General features: G+C 41.7%; 1 protein-coding gene across 1 annotated transcript in view; it reads left to right on the top strand.

The window, feature by feature from the left end:
* LOC123747270 (neural cell adhesion molecule 2) overlaps positions 1-21917 on the top strand; it is a gene marked incomplete at its 5' end in the record, with an annotated part of 43617 nt that overhangs the window by 18578 nt on the left and 3122 nt on the right. The window contains 4 exon segments of the mRNA XM_045729328.2: positions 12432-12748; positions 13900-14110; positions 18304-18431; positions 19460-19628. Coding sequence (XP_045585284.1) covers positions 12432-12748; positions 13900-14110; positions 18304-18431; positions 19460-19628 — 825 coding nt within the window.

The raw sequence follows: 21917 nt of genomic DNA, 5'->3' as shown, positions 1-21917 counted from the left end.
TCAAGTGCTGCTCGGTTACCGGCACATACGAAAACATTTTTTCGTCTTGAGGTACTTCCTCCAAACCAGTCAGAATGTCCTGCAGTTCAGCTTGTGTAGATGAAATATAATTACTAAGTCGAAATAAAATTTTATTGTCTATAGTTCCATACTCTGTGTATTCCCATATATATTTTATGTTGTATAAAATTTGATACAATTTGACACCACACGGCCAACCCTGCTATCTTTTGCCACCGACTCGTCACAATAGTTTTTTTTTTAGTTTAGTTCATTTATTATGCACCCCATACCCATCTTGTGGGCGGTAGTGGAAAGGGTTACAGAGGCATATAATGGGCTTAGGGACTGAACCCCACAATTCATTTAGCTAAGCAAGTTACAATCTTGATGAGCTAGTAACAAAATTCAATATAAGTCAATATATACACATCAACAATGGGTTCGAGATCGACCTCAAGTATAGGTTCGTCACAATATACATGCAAACTATTGTTTCTTGGTTACCAAGATATCATGCCTCCATATAAACACCGTAGTTGTCCCCTGATCATGCAGAGCCTTTTTCATCACGAATGGTACAATTTGTACCACCCAAACACCTGCACCAGGAATCACTTATTTTGATTAAAGGAAACAGTAGAACAACAGAAGTTCACTTACACCGCATCAGGCTTGGATACCCATGTGCATGTGAAATAGGCTTACAGGTTCCAGAAGATGAGAGGAAATGTCAGCACTGTGGAGAAATGCTCGAAACTCCGCTTGAACATTACTTAACACAGTTACAAACCCAATACGATTTCAACTAACATTCAACAGAGCAGAAGAAGTTGTTAAACACATTGGGCATTATCTTACTGAAGCGACCATACGAGTCATAAATACTCATACTCCGCCTAAGTAAAACAGAAACAAGAACACTAAGTGGGCCAGCCAGAGGCTTAGGACCCGCGCAGGAATATCCCTGAAAAAATACAATAGGTTTTTGGTGCTTTTTTTTTCTCGATCAGCGCCTCGAGAGGATGCAGTCGAGCGTTACATAATGTGCCGATATGATTTAGTTCAGCCTTTTTACTCTCGCAGGTGTATCCCACAGCCATGCCCAGGTACTTGTGCTTCTGAACACGGTGCTGTTCCTTCTCATTTAGAGTAAGTTGTATATTCGCTTCCTACATTCAGAGGCACGAAAGGAAAGCGCACTGACAACCTATTAGTTAAACGCACATTAATGATATTATTTAAAAAGACACATCGAACACTGTTTAAGAAGGCCAGATGTAAATCTGTGTATATATCACACACACAGATCACACTAACGTGATGCATCAAATGAACAAATCCACAAGGGCCGTGAGGATTCGAACCTGCGTCCGGGAGCATCCCAGACATTGCCTTAATCGACTGAGCTACGACAGGGTAAAATTTGATTTTTATTGATTGAGGGTGATTTTTACCCTGTCGTAGCTCAGTCGATTAAGGCAGTGTCTGGGATGCTCCCGGACGCAGGTTCGAATCCTCGTCACGGCCCTTGTGGATTTGTTCCTGTGTATATATGTATGTAGGTTAGATAAGCATTTTAAAAGCACTACAATCACCTTCTGTGGTTGATTGTTCGATAAATCACTAAAATGTATGTTTAACAAACCTCTAGCCCTGTCCTCGGAGGACAGAAGAAAATGTATATATGGGGTTAACATTGTAAATGTGTGGCCACGTCTTTGATAAAAATAATAATAATAATTACACACAAAAATCACAATAGCATGATGCATCAAATGAACAAATCCACAAGGGCCGTGACGAGGATTCGAACCTACGTCCGGGAGCATCCCAGACGCTGCCTTAATCGACTGAGCTACGACATGGTTAAAAAGAGTTGAAACCAGAAGTTCTACTGAACTTACTTGGATCCTCCGAGACACAAACCAGGGTATTACACAACTCCCCCAAACACTCGAGCTATGTCAATAGGCCGTTCTACTTCTTCGCCCTTCATTACACACAGGCAGCGTCTGGAATGCTCTCGGACGTAGGTTCAAATCCTCGTCATTGCCCTTGTGGATTTGTTCATTTGATGCATCACGCTATTAGGATTTCTGTGTGTAATGAAGTATGAGCGAAGAGGTAGAATGGCCTATTGACATAGCTCGAGTGCATGGGGGGAGTTGTGTAAAATCCTGGTTTGTGTCTCGGAGAGGCTGCAGGATCCAAGTAAGTTCAGTAGAACTTCTGGTTTCAACTCTTTGGACCATGTCGTAGCTCAGTCGATTAAGGCAGCGTCTGGGATGCTCTTGGACGTAGGTTCGAATCCTCATCACTGCCCTTGTGGATTTGTTCATTTAAAACCTATTAACTATATATCGCAGAAACTTTTCTTAGGCCTAAATAGGTAATCCTACGCCTAATATATGCCATAATAAGTCGAATTGTGTGACTTTGTCTTCTGTACCAGGCCTAGGAAAATTTAAGTTTGGGTGCTGCGTGCTTTCTCGGGCACTTTATTCAGTGAATAGTAAGAATTGTGGAAATTTTGGCTCGTAACAGACAATATCTGTTATATCTGTTGACAATATCAACACTGCCATCTATAGTAACTATTGGTATTATAATTTTAAATGACAGGTTGTCCAATTTCAAAATTAGTAATACAGCAGCTTTCTGTAATATGGGCGAGGTACCCAATGGGCATAATACCCAAGAAAGAACGCTAATTCAACATTGAACGTTGATAACATTGATTCAACATTTAATTATCGTTACTCTTTAACACTGTGGCTACTGAGTAAGAGGTGGAGGAGGATACGAGGCCCCACTCTCCGTCTGCAATGGACGGTAGAGCGACCGTCTCGCATCATGCAGATCGGCGTTCAAGTGGTTGACCGACTGCCCAAGTGGTTGGACACTATTCCTCTCCTCCGTCCTATCCTAAATCCTTATCCTCATATCCCTTCCAATTGCTATATAGTCGTAATGGCTTAGTGCTTTCTCCTGATAATTATCTTGTCTCACCTTAAAACAAATATAATGTATTTTTTACCTTTCGTGTAAACAAAGATCTTAACGATTTTAATCGCTGCTAACTTTAACTAGATGATCCTCCTGGTTGCCGTGTGAAGGTTTCTTGGGCACATGGCTTGGTTTCTTCACATGCAAAGACAAACATTCTCTATGTAACAACGTGCACGAGATTATACGTCTATTTTATCGGAAAAGGTCTGCTATGTTCCCTCGAGCCCATCATAGCTCACAGAAACGAGATTTTGGAATGAACCTTGACAGTCCGTCGCCTCATTCATTTACCCTATATGCTTGCAGGCTGCTCAACAACCGTGATCACTGAGCACACTACTGTGCTCTACTGTGCCCACCATCCACACCATCGTACATGTGTCTGTCCAGTTTCAACCATCCCTGACTTCTCGTCCGTCTTTGACTTGCTGTGTCAGTGTACCAAGGTTACTGGGGGAGACAAAGATCTTCAGGTAATCATCTTTTCTAAACAGAGTTCGCTGCTGTTTTAAGCTCTTGGGTCACAGTTCTTCCCTCAGAGCCTCTGACCTAATATGAGCCCCAAGTGGGTGACGTCTGGAGAAAGGTACCATGACACTAGTTAGCCAAGTTCTCTGTGTGACCAGTAAGCCGTAATAAGTCTTCTCGGCAGCACGTAAGGCCGTCTAAGTGGCAATTAAACCAAGCTTTACCAGTGACCTGGAAACATAAGACTCTTGAAACACTAATAATCGAAGCCATCTAGCTGGCCAGTTAGCAGAGCCAGAGCCGACTGTGTGAGTATTTCACTAAGTGTAACTATATGCCCCGTATGACTATATGACTGAAGGGCTGACTGTAAGGTCGTACGCCTGTGCTCCTGAGTATGTGTGGTTTGGCCAAGTGGGCCAAACAGTGCCAGTGTGGTTTGGCCAAGTGGGCCAAACAGTGCCAGTGTGGTTTGGCCAAGTGGGCCAAACAGTGCCAGTGTGGTTTGGCCAAGTGGGCCAAATAGTGCCAGTGGTTAGAACACAAAGCAATCTCGAAAACCAGCAAAGGGGGAGCAAAATAAATATATACACAGGCACAATGCTCAAGATTACGAGGCAATTTAGCTAATGTCTGCGTATTAGAGTTGCTAAAATAATTTGGGGAAAAGATGAAAAAAGAGAGTATGCGGAGACTCGCTAATGTGGTCTAGGTCCCTCTCACACGAGGCTATAGTAACCCCGCCCCACTGTCCGCTCGTAGCCAGTATTATGCAAATATAATGACCTCTACACATGAATAGGCTCGCGTGCTCGACGTGAATCCCCACACTGTACAAAAATTAGTTTTCCCACCGCCTGGTACTGTTTACATAAATTAAAGCGGGAAAAACCGGCTAATCTAGAGAGCTTAATAGTTTTTTTTTTTCATCCAGGAAAGTTAGAGAAAGAAAGAAAGATGGAACAATTTATTTCAATCATGAATAACAATATATTTTACATTTTGTTTATCATACAACTGTCCTATTGTCTTGTAACTTGGCATTATGTAGGAATCCTGGTAGAACAACAACACTTCTACCCAACAGGACCAAGAACAAAATAGTCTGGCTACAAATTACCGAGTGATATTTTCACTCGTTAGGAATAAAATTCAACGAAACAAAAAGAATGACACAGGGTGGGGCCGCTACGTTAGCATAAGCTAATGGAACCAGGGTAATTCTGGCCTGGCTGTGTGACTGTTGAATGTGTAACTGGGTGACTGTGTCCATACGGCAATCTGACTGAGTGTGTGTGTGTGTGTGTGTGTGTGTGTGTGTGTGTGTGTGTGTGTGTGTGTGTGTGTGTGTACTCGCCTAATTGTACTCGCCTAATTGTGCTTGCGGGGGTTGAGCACTGGCTCTTTGGTCCTGCCTCTCAACCGTCAATCAACAGGTGTACAGGTTCCTGAGCCTATTTCATATCTACACTTGAAACTGTGTATGGAGTCAGTGTGTGTGTGTGTGTGTGTGTGTGTGTGTGTGTGTGTGTGTTTGTAATGTGTGTGTGTGTGTGTGTGTTATTTGGTGACTGTAACTATGACTGAGAGACATTACGACTGTGTGAGTATTTCACTAAGTGTAACTATATGCCCCGTATGACTATGACTGAAGGGCTGACTGTAAGGTTGTACGCCTGTGCTCCTGAGTATGTGCGGTTATGTGGCAATTTGCGTGTGTGACGGTGTGGCTATTTTACGGAATAACTATGTGAAGCCTCTGCATGATATACGTGGGCCCTTGCCTAATAATATTCGTGGTCTCTGATCCTGTTAGCAGGAAAGCTTTGTGCTGGCACACGCTTGTGGTATCCAACACCCCACGATCTACCGGCGTCCACCGGGCTGAAAATCCGTTCTGGGCATTTCAGGTGCTTCTATGTGCGATAAAAGCTTCGGATCTGCCGTGAATTACAGAGGCTTCGGTCTCTGATATTTCTACCTGGAATCAGTTTCCGGGTGGAACATTTGTAAAGCATTACATATAACATATACAGAGAGTTCTCGTCCACATTTAGGTAAATACTCATTAACCCAGATCCCACCTGTTCCTCAGTTTATGAACGAAAACCACTTTACGCATGAAGCAACTGATTACGCTCAAGCGTAATCCGTTGCTTGAACCATGCAGTCCTCATCAACAAAGGATAAATGCGTATTAATCCACGCAGCCGCCAAACCTGCTGTTTATGAATGACTAAACCGCTTACTCCCAGCTGGTGACACCTGTCCTCAAGGCAGGTTCATCAGTGGCAGCGCCTGAATTCAAAGACACATTCAATAATGTAAACATACTGTGATTTATTTTTTTGTCTGCATATATAAGGTAATATTATTGCATACTAGAATGTGCTGTATATTTAGGCCTGACATTAGCTGGGTGATTAGGTTCTGTTTGCCATTATTGGTATTTGAAGTACTTGAATGAAGCATTTAGAGGTGCAATTCGCAGACCGTCCTCATTAACAAAAGGCCAAAAGTGATTCCATGCACCCGCCAAACCCCCTATTTATGAATGTGAATCGTTTACACACGACTCACAACTGATACACGTCCGAACACGTCCGTAACAAGTGCTTCGCTGACGACTTTTGTTCGAACCACAACACTGTGAATGCTTCACCCACGTACTACAAATTCAAATAATCGCCAACAGAACCTAAACATCTAACCTAACCTAACCTAACCTAACCTAACCTAACCTAACCAATACCTAAATATGCACAGTATGCTAATATTTAACAACATTAATTTATATATGAGAAAGTTCCTATTTTGGAGGAACAGCATGTTAAAATTGATTAATGCGTGTTTGGGGTCGACCACTGGATGGAATGGACTTGGTGTGAGGACGGGTTGGCAATTTGAGCAATGGATATTAAAGAAACACTGCTTGAGAAAAATACAGAGTTGAGTTGTATGTCAGTTTGTTTTTTCATTCATAAACAAGAGGGTTTAATGACTGGAGTAATGTACATTTGGCGTTTGTTGAAGAGGAGAACAACCTTTTTTTAAGTCCAGGCTCGTTAAAGCGGCGGCCGTCTCACAATACACCTAGTTTTTACGTATTGTACATTAAAAGTAAGTTTGTTCTCGTATATAAATTATTAGTATTTATTCAATGTTTATGGTCTTCAGTGAAGCACTGTTCGAGAAATGTTCGAATGCCATCATTTTAGAGTCGTTTGTAAACAGTCATTAATTCATAAACATGGGGTTTGGGGGCTTGATTAACGAGCATTTGTCATTTGTTGATGAGGATGGGTTTAGGGACAAATTGGATGGCATCCGAATATTTCTTGAACACTTGTTATATATATATATATATATATATATATATATATATATATATATATATATATATATATATATATATATATATATATATATTGTATATACATACACTTGTATATATATATATATATATATATATATATATATATATATATATATATATATATATATATATATATATATATGGGGGGAGGGTTATGCAGGGGGGAGTTGTGTAAAACCATGGTTTGTCCCTTGGAGAGGCTGCGGGATCCAGTAAGTTCAGTAGAACTTCGATTTCAACTCTTTTTAACCCTCTCGTAGCTCAGTCGATTGAGGCAGTGTCTGGGATGCTCCCGAACGCAGGTTCGAGTCCCCGTCACGGCAATTGTGGATTTGTTCGAATGAAAATATTCACTCATTTAATGCCTTGGCAATCCATTTTTTAAGGGGGGGAGGGGGGAATGCATGCAACTGCCTTTGCCACAACTTAGTTAAGGAACTATTCCTTCATCCCTCTCCCTCTATATCTCGCTCTCTCTCTCTCTCTCTTTCATCTTGCTCTTTTATTCCGAACCTTCTCTTCATCTCCCAGAGGCAGGCCATCACTGTCCAGCTCATTTAACACGCAGAAGTTTTACCCCGAGAATGAGGTTCCAGCTTTGATCCCTCAACAGCACCAGCGCCCGAGGATGGGGCAGACCTCGGGCACTGACAGGTAGCTAGCACTACACCCTCCAGCATCATCACGTACCACGCAGACGAGAGCGCCGCGGTAATAACATAGCTAAGACGATTTTTGTGAGAAAAAAAGCGGGTTATTGATTACGAAGAGAAAGAAGAAACGTATAAAAAAACCATTCTAGTGAAATCTAGTGAAGAGATAAGATAGTGTGTGTGTGTGTGAGAGAGAGAGAGAGAGAGAGAGAGAGAGAGACAAAAGATAAAGGAGCAGAGAGGCGAGGACGCAGCTCGTGATACAAAAGAAGAGATACAAAGGCGAGGCCACAAGAGGAGAGAGCCAGAGAGAATTCTGTTTGCCTACTCTCTTACCTCTTGGAAGAATATGTGTCAACACTCCCAATGTCTGGGGGCCAGGCTCTTGCACACACACAGTATAATATATATATATATATATATATATATATATATATATATATATATATATATATATATATATAATGTCGTACCTAGTAGCCAGAACGCACTTCTCAGCCTACTATGCAAGGCCCGATTTGCCTAATAAGCCAAGTTTTCATGAATTACTGTTTTTTCGGCTACCTAACCTACCTAACCTAACCTAACTTTTTCGGCTACCTAACCTATAAAGATACGTTAGGTTAGGTAGGGTTGGTTAGGTTCAGTCATATATCTACGTTAATTTTAACTCCAATAAAAAAAAAATTGACCTCATACATAATGAAATGGGTAGCTTTATCATTTCATAAGAAAAAAAATACAGAAAATATATTAATTCAGTAAAACTTGGCTTATTAGGCAAATCGGGCCTTGCATAGTAGGCTGAGAAGTGCGTTCTGGCTACTAGGTACGACATATATATATATATATATATATATATATATATATATATATATATATATATATATATATATATATACATATATATACATATATATACATATATATACATATATATAACTGACAACTCACACCCCAGAAGTGACTCGAACCCATACTGCCAGGAGCACTTTGCAACTGGTTTACAGGACACCTTAACCACTCGACCATATATATATATATATTTTTAAATAAGGGTGAATATGACCGAAAGGGTAAGATTAATGATTCTAACATGAATCTTTCCAGTATTTCTTATATTTTTCTTCACTGTCGAGGGAAATTTAAAATATTAACTTTCCAAAGTTCATTTTCACACTTTATTATGGTCTGTCGCCTAGGGATGTGTTGCGTTAACTCTTGGTAACATTATCAAAGACAGTTCGAATGGTTACAAGTTCGTGGGTGCCGGATATATATCCGAGAATGAGGTGAAGGTGAAGCACTAACACAAATCCCAGTGTTTTAATATATAGTGCTATATATAAATGCACTATATATAGCACATATACAGTGCCTATATGTGCTATACTAGGCCTGAGAATATTTAAGTTTGATTTTACTTTATTTTTTCCAGACTCTAAAATTAATAGTATAAAAAGTGGTACACTGGTGGACCATCACACTACTTATTAAGACTTTCCACCCAGATAGTTACTATCAGTACTATTATTTCACGAGGATGGGTTGTACAGCACACCTTCCAAACGTTGGTTCACGATTACGTTTCACAACATATTTCGTCATAATAATAATCATTGAATAACTGTTTATGATTAATAAGAAAAAACGGCTCTTTATTCAAGCACTTTCTTACTCTCCAGAGTTTGTGTAGCACCATAAAGCTATTAGGATACTAGTAGGCTACTAGGATACTTTGTGTAGCACGATAAAGCTACTAGGATACTAGTAGGCTATTAGGATACTCTGTGTAGCACCATAAAGCTACTAGGATACTAGTAGGCTACTAGAAGACTTTGTATAGCATCAAAGCTACTAGGATACTTTGTGTAGCACCATAAAGCTACTAGGATACTAGTAGGCTATTAGGAAACTTTGTGTAGCACCATAAAGCTACTAGGATACTAGTAGGCTATTAGGAAACTTTGTGTAGCACCATAAAGCTACTAGGATACTAGTAGGCTATTAGGATACTCTGTGTAGCACCATAAAGCTACTAGGATTCTATTAGGCTATTAGGATACTCTGTGTAGCACCATAAAGCTACTAGGATACTAGTAGGCTACTAGGATACTTTGTGTAGCACCTTAAAGCACCTACTAGCAACTAGGTGGGTATAAAGAAAGACAAACCAAGGCACAGAGAAATCACATTAACGTAATGTACCTACTAATTTTCTCAAAGACAAAACAAACTCATTCCACTTATGAAAAAAATTCGGGATAAAATTATTCGCATTTGTTACATAAATTAAAAGAAACAATAAATAATACAAATTGAAATTTAAATAAAGAAAATGTAGATCGTCTTCCCTCGGCCAACTTCGAAGAGTTTGATAATGTATGAAGATGCTTGGCAGCTTTTGGGTAATTCTCTATACAAGAATTTTCTCACGTCTTGAAGACGTTCTCATCATTCTCAGGATTTGACAAGAGTTACATATTAATGAAACTTTAAACCCCGTCGAGGCTGATGTTCAGTAGTGAAATATATTCATTAACAATTAAGAATGTTGAATTTCACTAGAACGCCTGAATTTTGACGCATGGATCGACAACGTCCAAAAGTCGCAGAGCATTGAGCGTGAAGACCGACATTCCTTATCGCCCCAGCTGCTGCTGCTGCTACTCTCTGCTTGCTGAGCGGCCGCTGGGCTGAGTAAGCCTCTTTCTTACCCTTCTCTTTTTGTATTTTTTTTGTTGAGGGCGGGACATGGCGAGGAGAGAGGCGCCTGGCGACACGACAATCATTACTTCCCCGTCGCCCTGCCTGGCGCTCAAGCGGAGGGTGGAGTGGCCCTGGTCTACAACCAGCCCGTTCTCCTAAGGTTTTCCAACGTCAAAAAACTATCATACAAAAATGCCCTTATCCTAACTTACCAGAGAACTCAAAACAGAAAAACGGAACACTGTCAATTTCGCGAGCCACTACCATTTTCTGGGTCAACAATTTTTAGCCATAAGTAGAGTATACATCAACATGCGACGTTGTATTAGGAGGACAGGTTGCTACGAGGACGGAATTAATTCCCAGGAGACTGGAGGGTTGTGTGACGTAGGCGCTGAAGAGTTGGTTGTGTATGATTAAAGAACTAGACGAGTACCGAGGGCGTCCTCACCCGCTTCTACTGACTTATTTGTGCTTGTAGGATCGAACATTATATCTGCTCGATATAATCTTCGATCCCTATCTTTCGAACTTTCGGTTGTCTAATGTATTGATTCTTGGTCAATTTCTCTAATCATATCAGCTATTAAAATTATGAAGGGAGTGTGGCTTTAACAACCTGCTCCTCTAACTCATTCCATCTTCCAACTACTCTCACGCTAAATGAAAACTTCCTTATGGCTAATAAGAAAACCCAAGACAATATTAGCCACTTGTTACTATGGCTAGTCTGAGTCTCAAGCTTCCACCCATGTCGCCTTGGCTCTATTGCTGTTCATTATAAACATTTCGTCAATTTCCATTCAGTCAATCCCCATAAATATGTTATACGTGTCTATCATGTCCCCCCCCCCTCTTGTCTCTTTGTCGAGTCGTTATAGGTTGGTAGTTTCCCTTCACTGTGTACTGTCCCTTTAGTCTCCTGTTATCTGTTCCCATTTCCTTCACTTTACACTTGCTCGTATTAAACTCCGGTAGCCATTTCTCAATCTCTGCAACTTGTTCAAGTCCCCTTGGCGAATCCTAAAATCATCTACTGCCACCACTAGCTTCATTCATTTTGCATCATCTGTAAACATCGACCTGTAAAACAACAACTGTAAACATGTTATTTACCAATATTAGAAAGAGAATTGGTCCCAGCTCTGGGGCCAGATTCACGAAAGTACTTACGCAAGCACTTACGAACGTGTACATCTTTCCTCAATCTTTGACGGCTTTGGTTACATTTATTAAACAGTTTACAAGCATGAAAATTTCCCATTCAATTGTTGTTATTGTTATAAACAGCCTCCTGGTGCTTCGGAGCTCATTAACTGTTTGATAATTGTAAACAAAGCCGCCAGAGATTGAGAAAAGATGTACAGGTTCGTAAGTGCTTGCGTAAGTACTTTCGTGAATCTGGCCCCTGAACCTTGAGGTACTCCACTTGTTACTGTTCGCCAGTCCGACTTCCCCAGCCCCACTTATTGTTACTCTGTGGCTCCAACCTGTTAGATTATTTCTTACCATGTTGTTAGGGCTTGTCCGCTTACTCCCACCTTCCTTTCACGTTTGTTTAGTAATCTTTTGTGAGGTACAGTTTCAATGGTATTTTGACCATCCAGAGATACGCAATCTGCCCATTTGTGTGTGTGTGTGTGTGTGTGTGTGTGTTCTCCGTCACTTGTACTCACCTAGTTAAGCTTCGGCCTCTCAACAGTCAATATAGTGGTGTACAGATCCCTGAGTCTACTGGGCTCTATCATATCTACATTTGAAATTGTATATGGAGTCATCCTCCACTACATCACTTCCTAGTGCATTCCATTTAGTAACTACTCTGACACTGAAAAAGTTCTTTCTTCTGTCTCGGTGATTCCTTTGGTCACTCAGCTTCCACCTGTGTTCCCTTGTGCGAGTACCACCCGTGTTAAATAATCCATCCTTGTCTACCCGGATGGACAAAATTCCCCAGAGAATTTTGTATGCGGTGATCATGTCTCCCTGTGCTCTTCTATCTTCCAGCGACATGAGGTGAAGTTCACACAATTCCTGGTAACTCACGCCTCTTAGTTCTGGGAGGGGTATGTGTGTTTGGGAGAGGGAGGGGGAAGATGGCGAATGAAATTATATGGTTTACATAAATATATTAAATTAAAGGTGAAGAGGATTTTCATAACTGAAATGCTGAATATACTCTGTTAAATTTTTGTATCACATCCACCTGGCAGGGTTCAAGTCCGCTGTGTCGCTCTCAGCTGCCCCAGAGAAAGTCTACACCGGGGTGCCTGTTGACTCCTCCAACATCATCCACACCGCCTTCACTACCTCCTCCAACACCACGTTGATTCAACCCCCGCCAGTTTACCCCAGCTTCCAGACCCAGAAGGTGGGCACGGGTAGCTCCTCGGCCGTGTTCTCTCCTCCGGCGCGGTTCAACAACCAGGTCCTGCCTTCCTTCGCCAACACCACCTCCACTAATGTGACAGTCATCAGAGGCAAGACGGCCTACCTGCACTGCCACGTCCTCAATATTGGCACCAAAACGGTAAGTGACGCAATTGATGTTAGATTATAGGATCAAATTGGTAGGATCAATTGATTATAGGATCAAATTGGTAGGATCAATTGATTATAGGATCAAATTGGTAGGATCAATTGATTATAGGATCAAATTGGTAGGATCAATTGATTATAGGATCAAATTGGTAGGATCAATTGATTATAGGATCAATTGGTGTTAGATTATAGGATCAAATGGTTGGCGGGGTTCTTCTCCTTTACTTATGTGGTCTTCTGTCTCCAGCTCCACGAATTATTGGTGCATAACCTTCGCGGCTTGGTGCTTCTTATGATAATTACTTACTCCACGAATTATTATTCAATTGTGCTTTGAAAATTTACATCTTTGCCATTCACGCATTTAATCGCGTGTTGCACCTGTTTTTCAAAGTGGCCTTCGTAAATGCTTAGTGGAGTAAAATAGGCTTGGGCCGAGTTTCATTGTCGTAGGACTAGAGAACATATTTTATCAATACTGTAACAAGGTTAAAGAACATATATTATCAACATCGTCGTAGAACGGCCATACATATATTACCAGAAATCCTCGTTAAGCAACAGCACAACATCGTCGTAGAGCTGGAATTCAAACGTCATCAAAAATTATCTAAATTTTGCTCGTCTTAATATGTTTATGAGCCTAGCATAATTTCTTGAACTAGGACAACCTTTATGTTACATAGTCACCGCCATTCTCAATGTCATGAATTGGTTACTGTATTTTCTGTTGTTGGTTAATTAATTGCTTGTGTGGTGAGAGACTCTGGAGGTTCCACGCTGGGATCTAGTTTGGTGTCTGGAAATCAATTGGAAATCATCGATGCATCTGGAAAAGGAGCGTGAATATTGATTCGTTTACTTCTCATTTTCTTATCAATGAGCTGATTACATCATGCCGATGATGATTAGAGCTATGAGGGCTGATTGCAGGCACCTGTTTACAGAGACTTTGCATGTGTCCTACAGTAATCAACAATGCCTTCCAAAGGAAATGTCAATTATTTCTACCAATCATCTCTCTTGATGAGTGACTCCCCACTCTAATGGTCTCCTTCCCCCCCCCCCTTGACAGGAGTAGACGTCTTCTCTCCCTCCCTCAGGATACTAAGTGCGTCCCTGTCTTTCTCTCTTATACAGGTGTCTTGGGTGCGACACGAGGACATCCACGTCCTGACGGTGGGTCGTCTCACCTTCACCAACGACGGCAGGTTCGAGGCCATGAACAAGCCAGGCTCGGACGTCTGGTCCCTGCGGATCAAGTTCCCTCAGCTCCGAGACTCCGGAAAGTACGAGTGTCAGGTGTCGACGCGGCCGTCCAGAGCTCGTATCATCACCCTTAATGTGGTTGGTTAGTGTTGCTGCCACCTGTCTTCCTTATGCCATGGCACAATGGCATTTTCTAGCCTCCCATGGCACAAGGAAGCTGTAATTTTGGCCCCGGGTAGTTTTGTTCGATCACTTGGTAAACAATTACAAAACTTAAAAGCATAATCGCTGTCTAATCTCGCATAAAAAAAAAAATGTAAGCGAGCGCCCTCTCAGCATGGCTTAGACAACTGCAATCGTTACCGCGATGTATGTCTAATTCTGTCTAATAACAAGTACGATAAATAAAAAGGAGTAATTAAGGAATAGTAAAATGTCACTGTATACGTCCTAATATCAACTTCCTTTGATGGTTCTTCCGGTCCTAAGTTTGGGCGACCACACAAACGCTTCCTATAGTCGACAGAAAATTGTAACTGCCTAATTGAGGGATGATAGGCTGCCGTTCCTTGACATGGAATCGTAACGGAGGCAGAGTTCGTATATTTGTTCGGATTTACTCTTGGGAGTCAACCTGTGGTCTGGTGGTGGGGTTCGGAGCCAGTCCGGAGTGTCATATGACAGTCTAGAAACAGTCGTGATGCAGGAACCGTCAATGTCATTCGTGCTAGTTGCTCACTCGTGGTGCCTGTACTCACCTAGTTGTGCTTGCTGGGGTTGAGCTTTGGCTCTTTGGTCCCTTCTCTCAACCGCCAATCAACTGGTGTACAGATTCCTGAGGCAACTGGGTTCTATCAAATTTACATTTGAAACTGTGTATGGAGTCAGCCTCCACCACATCACGGCTTAATGAATTCCATTTACTAACTACTCTGACACTGAAAAAATCTTTCTAATGTCTCTGTGGCTCATATGGGTACTAAGTTTCCACCTGTGTTCGTGTTCTACCCGTGCTGAAGAATTTATCTTCGTCCACTCTATCAATTCCACTGAGAAATTTGCTAGTGGTTATCATGTCTTCCCTTACTCTCCTGTTTTTCAGAGACGTGAGGTTCAGTTCCCTTAGCCTTTCCTCATAGCTCATACCTCTCAGTCCCGGTATGAGTCTGGTGGCATACCGCTGAATCTTCTCTAACTTTGTCGTGTGTTTAACTAGGTATAGACTTCAGGCTGGAGCTGCATATTCCAGGATTGGTCTGACATAAGTGGTATATAAGATCCTGAACGATTCCTTACACAAGTTTCTAAAGACAGTTCTTATGCTGGCCAATCTATCATATGCCGCTGATGATATCCATTAGATGCGGGGCTCTTGGGACCGGTTTGGTGTGATATCAAACCCCAGATCTTTCTCTCTATTTGACTCTAGCAGCATTTCACCTCCCAGATGGTACCTTGTGTTCAGTCTTGTGCTCCCTTCGCCTAACTTCATTACTTTACTCTTTCCTGAGTTGAACTTTAGTAGACATTTTCTAGACCATTCCTCCAGTTTGTCCAGGTCGTCCTGTAGTCTGTCTATCTTCATCTGTCTTGATTTCTCTCATAATTTTTGCATCATCAGCAAACATTGAGAGGAATGAGTTTATACCCTCTGGAAGATCGTTTACATGTATTAGAAACAGGATGGGTCCAAGTACTGAGCCCTGTGGGACTCCGCTGGTTGACATCTCGCCACACTGATGTCTCCCCCCCTCCCTCACCGTTACTCGCTGTTTCCTGTTGCTTAGATAATACCTTATTCACTGGAGCACCTTACTTTTACCCTTGCCTGTTGCTACAACTTTCTGCAGTTCACTCGTGGTGTCTGTGGTTCACTAGTGTGGCATAGATGTAGTTAGGGTTCTATATTTATCACTAGTGTATCATCGATATCACTGGTATGCTAGGAGCGTCATTAGTGTCGCACGTGTGCCAAGTTTGGCACCAAGGTGCCAGGTATACCACAGGTTAACATTGGTCTCACTGATCTGGCACATGTTTCACTAGTGTGCTATTGAGAACTGTAATACGAGGTTAAGGGTAATGGCAAATCCAAGGACAATTAACTAGTAACTATCTGGTTAATTAACTGGATAATCATATCATTATCAATCTTATTAAAGATTAAAATCTAAACTCTACTCAAGGAATCTAATCTAAAATCTAATCACTGAACACCACAAGTAACTAATCAGATTGATCACTGGCCTTTATTTAATCAATGAGTTGATGAATGTTTCGGGGGTTAATCTCTCTAATCTCAATGACTTGCTATCACTTGATTAAATAAATCTTCACAAAGAAACACTAAACTTAATCCCCAAAAGTATAACTAAATCCGACTGCCAACTGGATTACATCTTTCAATACAAAAGGAAAATTAAGGAAAACTTGGTTTCGCTCTTGAAACCAATCATTATAATATTACACACATTATAGAATATATTTATATATTACCACATGATCAAATAATATAAGATTAATAAAACTAGTCAGATGATTATATAGTTATATATATAATATAATTATATATAATAAATCTCTATAATTTATTATTTTAAGTACAGAGAATTAATGGTACTCTGAGAAAACTTGGGAAAATTATATACGTATAAACAATAGGTCAATGGAAAACCTATCCCTACTTCAACAAATTTTTTTTATTAAAATAACACGTCTCAAATTAAAAATAAACAAGTTTGACCTCAGAATGAACTCACATTAACCTACAAGTATATTTTCAACACACTAAAATTTTAGGTTGGTTCTGTAATATATCACTGAAGCTCTCAGCTTAAAACAGAAGTTCAATAACTTCTCCAAACATCAAAAAACTGTCATAAATTAATATCGATAGATAATCACCGAGATTTCTCATCTATCAGGTAAACTTTGGATTCTCAATTGGGAAATTGAGAAAATGATTTATCAATGACACCTGGGTCCTAGATAATTTAATTTAATGAGATAGTAATTTAATTTAATGAGATTGTATTTGGGAGATAAAAATACAGAATCAACACTCAACAGATGACAGTATATTGATACATTGAACTGTAGTTATTGGTGAAACGCACGATAGCCACAGCAAAGGAAGAAGATGTCTCTTCTTCGCTTCGATGGGTTTTACTCACACAAACTGTGGAGAAGAACCAGGCTAACCTGATTAGATTCTCCTCTACGCGAGTATTTATCCAACTTGAGACTAACTTGCGTCTCCCCTTTCTCTAAAATCCCATGACATGGGAACCCTTCCAGTTGGCTGAAGCCAATAAAGAGACCGGCCACTATTATTTTTATCTTGATTGGGGTACCTTTCCTTCCGTCCTTCCTATCCCAGATAATTGTTCTCTTATCCCTTCCAAGTGTTACATAGCCGTACTGGCTTAGTTTTCTCTCCTGACAAATAACCTTCCCTCACTAAGTCTTCTAAGTCTCCTAAGTCTAAGTCTCCTAAGTCTAAGTCTCCTAAGTCTAAGTCTCCTAAGTCTAAGTCTCTTAACCTATCTACCCCTTTTCCTGCCCCTCTTTCGATCGAGTTTATTCAGTGGCCAGACTATGCTATGACTACACTATGCCAGCCCACACTAATGTTCCAGATCTGCACCACCGTCCTCCCATGTTCCCCGGCCAACAACAGGTGGTCTGGCCTGTGCGATAATATTATGCGAATGTGAGCAATACTTGCCTCTACAGGAGCGCGCCGCTCTCACCATTATAAACCTGCCTACACAGGGCTTCACACTAAGTATTTCATGGGTCCTTGCTGCTGCTGCTGGCCTCTGTTACGAGGCTGGGCACAGTCTAGCCAAAAACATTCTCAAAATGCTGCTGCACTTAGTATTATGGTTCGACTTTTGTGTCAGGCGTGTCACTATGGTGGCCTCACAAGGGGCCTCGTAGCCTGGTGGATAGCGCGCAGGACTCGTAATTCTGTGGCGCGGGTTCGATTCCCGCACGAGGCAGAAACAAATGGGCAAAGTTTCTTTCACCCTGAATGCCCCTGTTACCTAGCAGTAAATAGGTACCTGGGAGTTAGTCAGCTGTCACGGGCTGCTTCCTGGGGGTGGAGGTCTGGTCTAGGACCGGGCCGCGGGGACACTAAAAAAAGCCCCGAAATCATCTCAAGATAACCTCAAGATAGATGTGGAGAGCTGAGGAATGGAGAAAGACCTTAACACCAAGTCTAGGTGGTGACAAGCGACTCCTGCCACCAGGGATGGTAGTGGCATCAGCAGCGTCAAAGACTCTTCCACCCTTTATGGCAATTGCTCTCCTTCCGGATTCTCATTCCAGAGCCGAGGGCAGTGATCCCGCCAGGACCCGAGCTGTACGTGGACCGCGGTTCGCCTCTCAACATCACCTGCGTGGTGCCAGACAGCCCAGAGCCGCCAGAGAACGTCTTCTGGTATCACCGGGATAAGGTCTGTAATCACTTTCCTCTTCCTTCCTTACACAGCACACACACACACACACTCGCCCGCCTTCAACCTCAGGAGATTTTCATTATGTAACTATTTAGCCAATCAGCGCGATGTCTGTGTGTGTTATTCCAGACCAGTTCAGTCAGTTTGAACCAACTGGACTCGAGGCAGGATGTGGAGGCAATTTTTTTTTAATTCAATAAAAAATGGACTAAACAGCAAATGTATTAGAACCCATGAATGTCCTCAAAAGTTGAAAATGGTTACAATCTCACTGGTGGCAGCGATGGGATTCCAACAGTAGTTGTTGAAGGCTACTGGCATCATGATGAGATGATGTCAAGGCGCAATGATAAATGCGTCTTGCTATTTAACTGCCAGAGTCACTCGCATACTAAATTAGTCACATCTACATTATTGAATATCCCTAAAATATTAGAGATTGCTTAAATAAGTGCACACCTTGTCATTGACTGTAGCACCGTGCTTTTAGGCATATAACTGCGGTCATTTGCACTGTGTGCGTATGACCACCCACACAAACACACACATACATTCATGGCTTTTGAATTCATTTATTGCATTTTCTTGAAAAAGATTGAATGATAATACTGTATAGGTGACCGCATGGCTCGGGGAGATGACCGAATTTGTGACACAACCTTGGTCTGGTGCCTGAGTCTGTGTCCTAAGCAAGATTATGTCCCTGGCACCAGACCGAGACTGTAACCCTGGAGACCGCAGGTCCCTGGGACCAGTCTGAGGACTTGACATAGGGTCGTAAAATACCCACAACATAATAGCCAATAGCGCAAACATAGGAAGGTTACGCAACTCGACTGAGTGATTATTTACTTCTTGACAAGGCATCACTGGCATTGATGGGAATTTCAGTTTTCCCACGGCTACCAGCCTCAACATAGCGACCATCTTTATCTTGGTGAGGAGCGTTACCATATTAACGAACATCCTCCGTTGGTGGTAGTAAAGTATAGAGAGCCTAAACATTCTTCATTGTTCCCCGGCAGATGGTGTCGTTCGACGGGTCGCGGCGAGGAGTCACCATCACAACAGACAAGGGCCTCGTCACCACCAGCATCCTCGTTATCCCAGACGTCACGGCGCACGATTCTGGTATCTACATCTGCGCGCCGCAAGGCATGAAGGAAGCCTCTGTCAGAGTCAGTGTGTTAAACGGTGAGGTTCCCGCCTGCTGCCTAGGGTGGCCATGATTGTATGTGTACACTTCCCTATTAGTGGGTCTACATGAGAGTGAGGCCTAGTTTCTTATGCCTCGCCAACTAGCCTTCTGCCTGATGCGTTTGAGCCTGATGTGTATGTGTGTGTGTGTGTGTGTGTGTGTGTGTGTGTGTGTGTGTGTGTGTGTGTGTGTGTGTGTACGTACCAATTGTATACTCACCTATCTGTGCATGCAGGATCGAGCTCTCGCTATAGGAACCCGCTTTTCTAGCCGTTGGGTGTCAAATGCAATGCCTGGCCTAATTCTCTATCATACCTGCTTTTAAAGTCATGAATGGAGTTAGCATCTACAATCTGCTCCTTTAGGTCATTCCATTTATTCACTACGCTTACGCTAAACATCTAAAATTTCTAACATCTCTATAACACGTTGAGTTTCAAGCTTCCATCCGTGCCCCCTTGTTCTATTGTTATTCATTGTAAACATTTCCTCTGTTTCCACCTTGTCAAACCCTCAGAGTTGATATTGTGTCCCTGTGCGCGCGCGCGCGTGTGTACTCACCTAGTACTCACCTAGTTGTGTTTGCGGGGGTTGAGCTCTGGCTCTTTGGTCCCGCCTCTCAACCGTCAATCAACAGGTGTACAGATTCCTGAGCCTATTGGGCTCTATCATATCTACACTTGAAACTGTGTATGGAGTCAGCCTCCACCACATCACTGCCTAATGCATTCCATTTGTCAACCACTCTGACACTAAAAAAGTTCTTTCTAATATCTCTGTGGCTCATTTGGGCACTCGGTTTCCACCTGTGTCCCCTTGTGCGTGTGCCCCTTGTGTTAAATAGACTGTCTTTATCTACCCTATCAATTCCCTTCAGAACACACACTTCAGTGTGTGTGTGTGTGTGTGTGTGTGTGTGTGTGTGTGTGTGTGTGTGTGTGTGTGTGTACCCTCCTAGTTGTACTTGCGGGTGTTGAGCGTGCTTGAGCGGTCCCGCCTCTCAATTGTCAAAAAACTGATGTACACGTTACTGAGTTGATTAAGCTTTATCATATCTGGATTTGAAACTGTGTATGGAGTCAGCCTCCACCACATCACTTCCTAATGCATTCCATTTGTCAACCACTCTGACACTGAAAAATTCTTTCTAATGTCTCCGTGTCTAATTTGGGTTCTCAGTTTCCACCTGTGTCCCCTTGTTCGAGTGCCACCCGTGTTAATAGTCTAACCTATATATTCCCCCGAGACTTGGTACGTGGTAATAATGTCTTCCTGAACTTTACCTTCCAGCGACCTGAGTTTCAGTTCATGTAGCCTTTCCTCGTAACTCGTGCCCGTAGTTATGGAACTAATCCGGTGGCATACCTTCGAACCTTCTCCATCTTAATCTTGTGTTTGATTAAGTCCTTCTCTATATCTTTATCCCCCTCTATTTCTAGTTTCATTTTTCTGTTCCTTTACTATATTGCTTTCCACCTGATGTGGCTGTGAAGCAATTTGAGTTGGGTCTTTGTTTTACTTGCCATGTCATTTCATACTGTCTGTCTTCTCAGTCGCTCCTGGTCCCTCTAGTATCGTCTTTTGCTATCTGGTGATCCCGTATTCCTAAAGTTTCTTATTGCCCTTGTCGCTTTGCCAGCTTACATCCCTGATTAAACCATGGGTTCCTCCTTTGCATTTGGATTTTTCGTTTTGTACTGGGAGAAACTTGTCTGCTGCCTCGTTGCCTCCATCATGACTTGTGCAGCCTTTCCTCTTAGCTCTGTAACCCATTGTCTATGTATTAAGAATTTTCGTATCTCTGTAGTTTCTCTTTAGGTATGCCAGTATTTTTTTCTAGTCCCATTATTGGATAAATTATCCCTACTTTTACCAGCTTCTCAAACTATAATACACTGTGATTACTCATTCCCATGGAGGCTTCGAAGATTATTTCCCTTATGTCTGAATAGTTTAAACTGAATAAAATCGTAGCCAAAGAAGCTATCTCTAAATTAACACTCTGAATATATAAACATCAAAATCCTATTAACGTTGTAGTAATACAAAATTGAATGAACACAATTCCACGACCATTTGCTGATCTGCGTGTCTAGTTATTATATAGTTTTCATCATCCTCTAACTTGGTCAAAATTATACTATCGTTAGAATTATCAAGATTCTCATTAGATCCAAATTTACAATCAATCTTAAGAGAGTTCTTAGCAACAGAAGATATTTTATTATACAGTTAAATCTTTCAGTCCCATACTTATTGCACTTCATTCATGACAGTGGAACTCC

Source organism: Procambarus clarkii, chromosome 94 (assembly GCF_040958095.1).
Source record: "Procambarus clarkii isolate CNS0578487 chromosome 94, FALCON_Pclarkii_2.0, whole genome shotgun sequence".
Taxonomy (NCBI): domain Eukaryota; kingdom Metazoa; phylum Arthropoda; class Malacostraca; order Decapoda; family Cambaridae; genus Procambarus; species Procambarus clarkii.
This window is presented reverse-complemented; position numbering and strand designations above follow the sequence as displayed.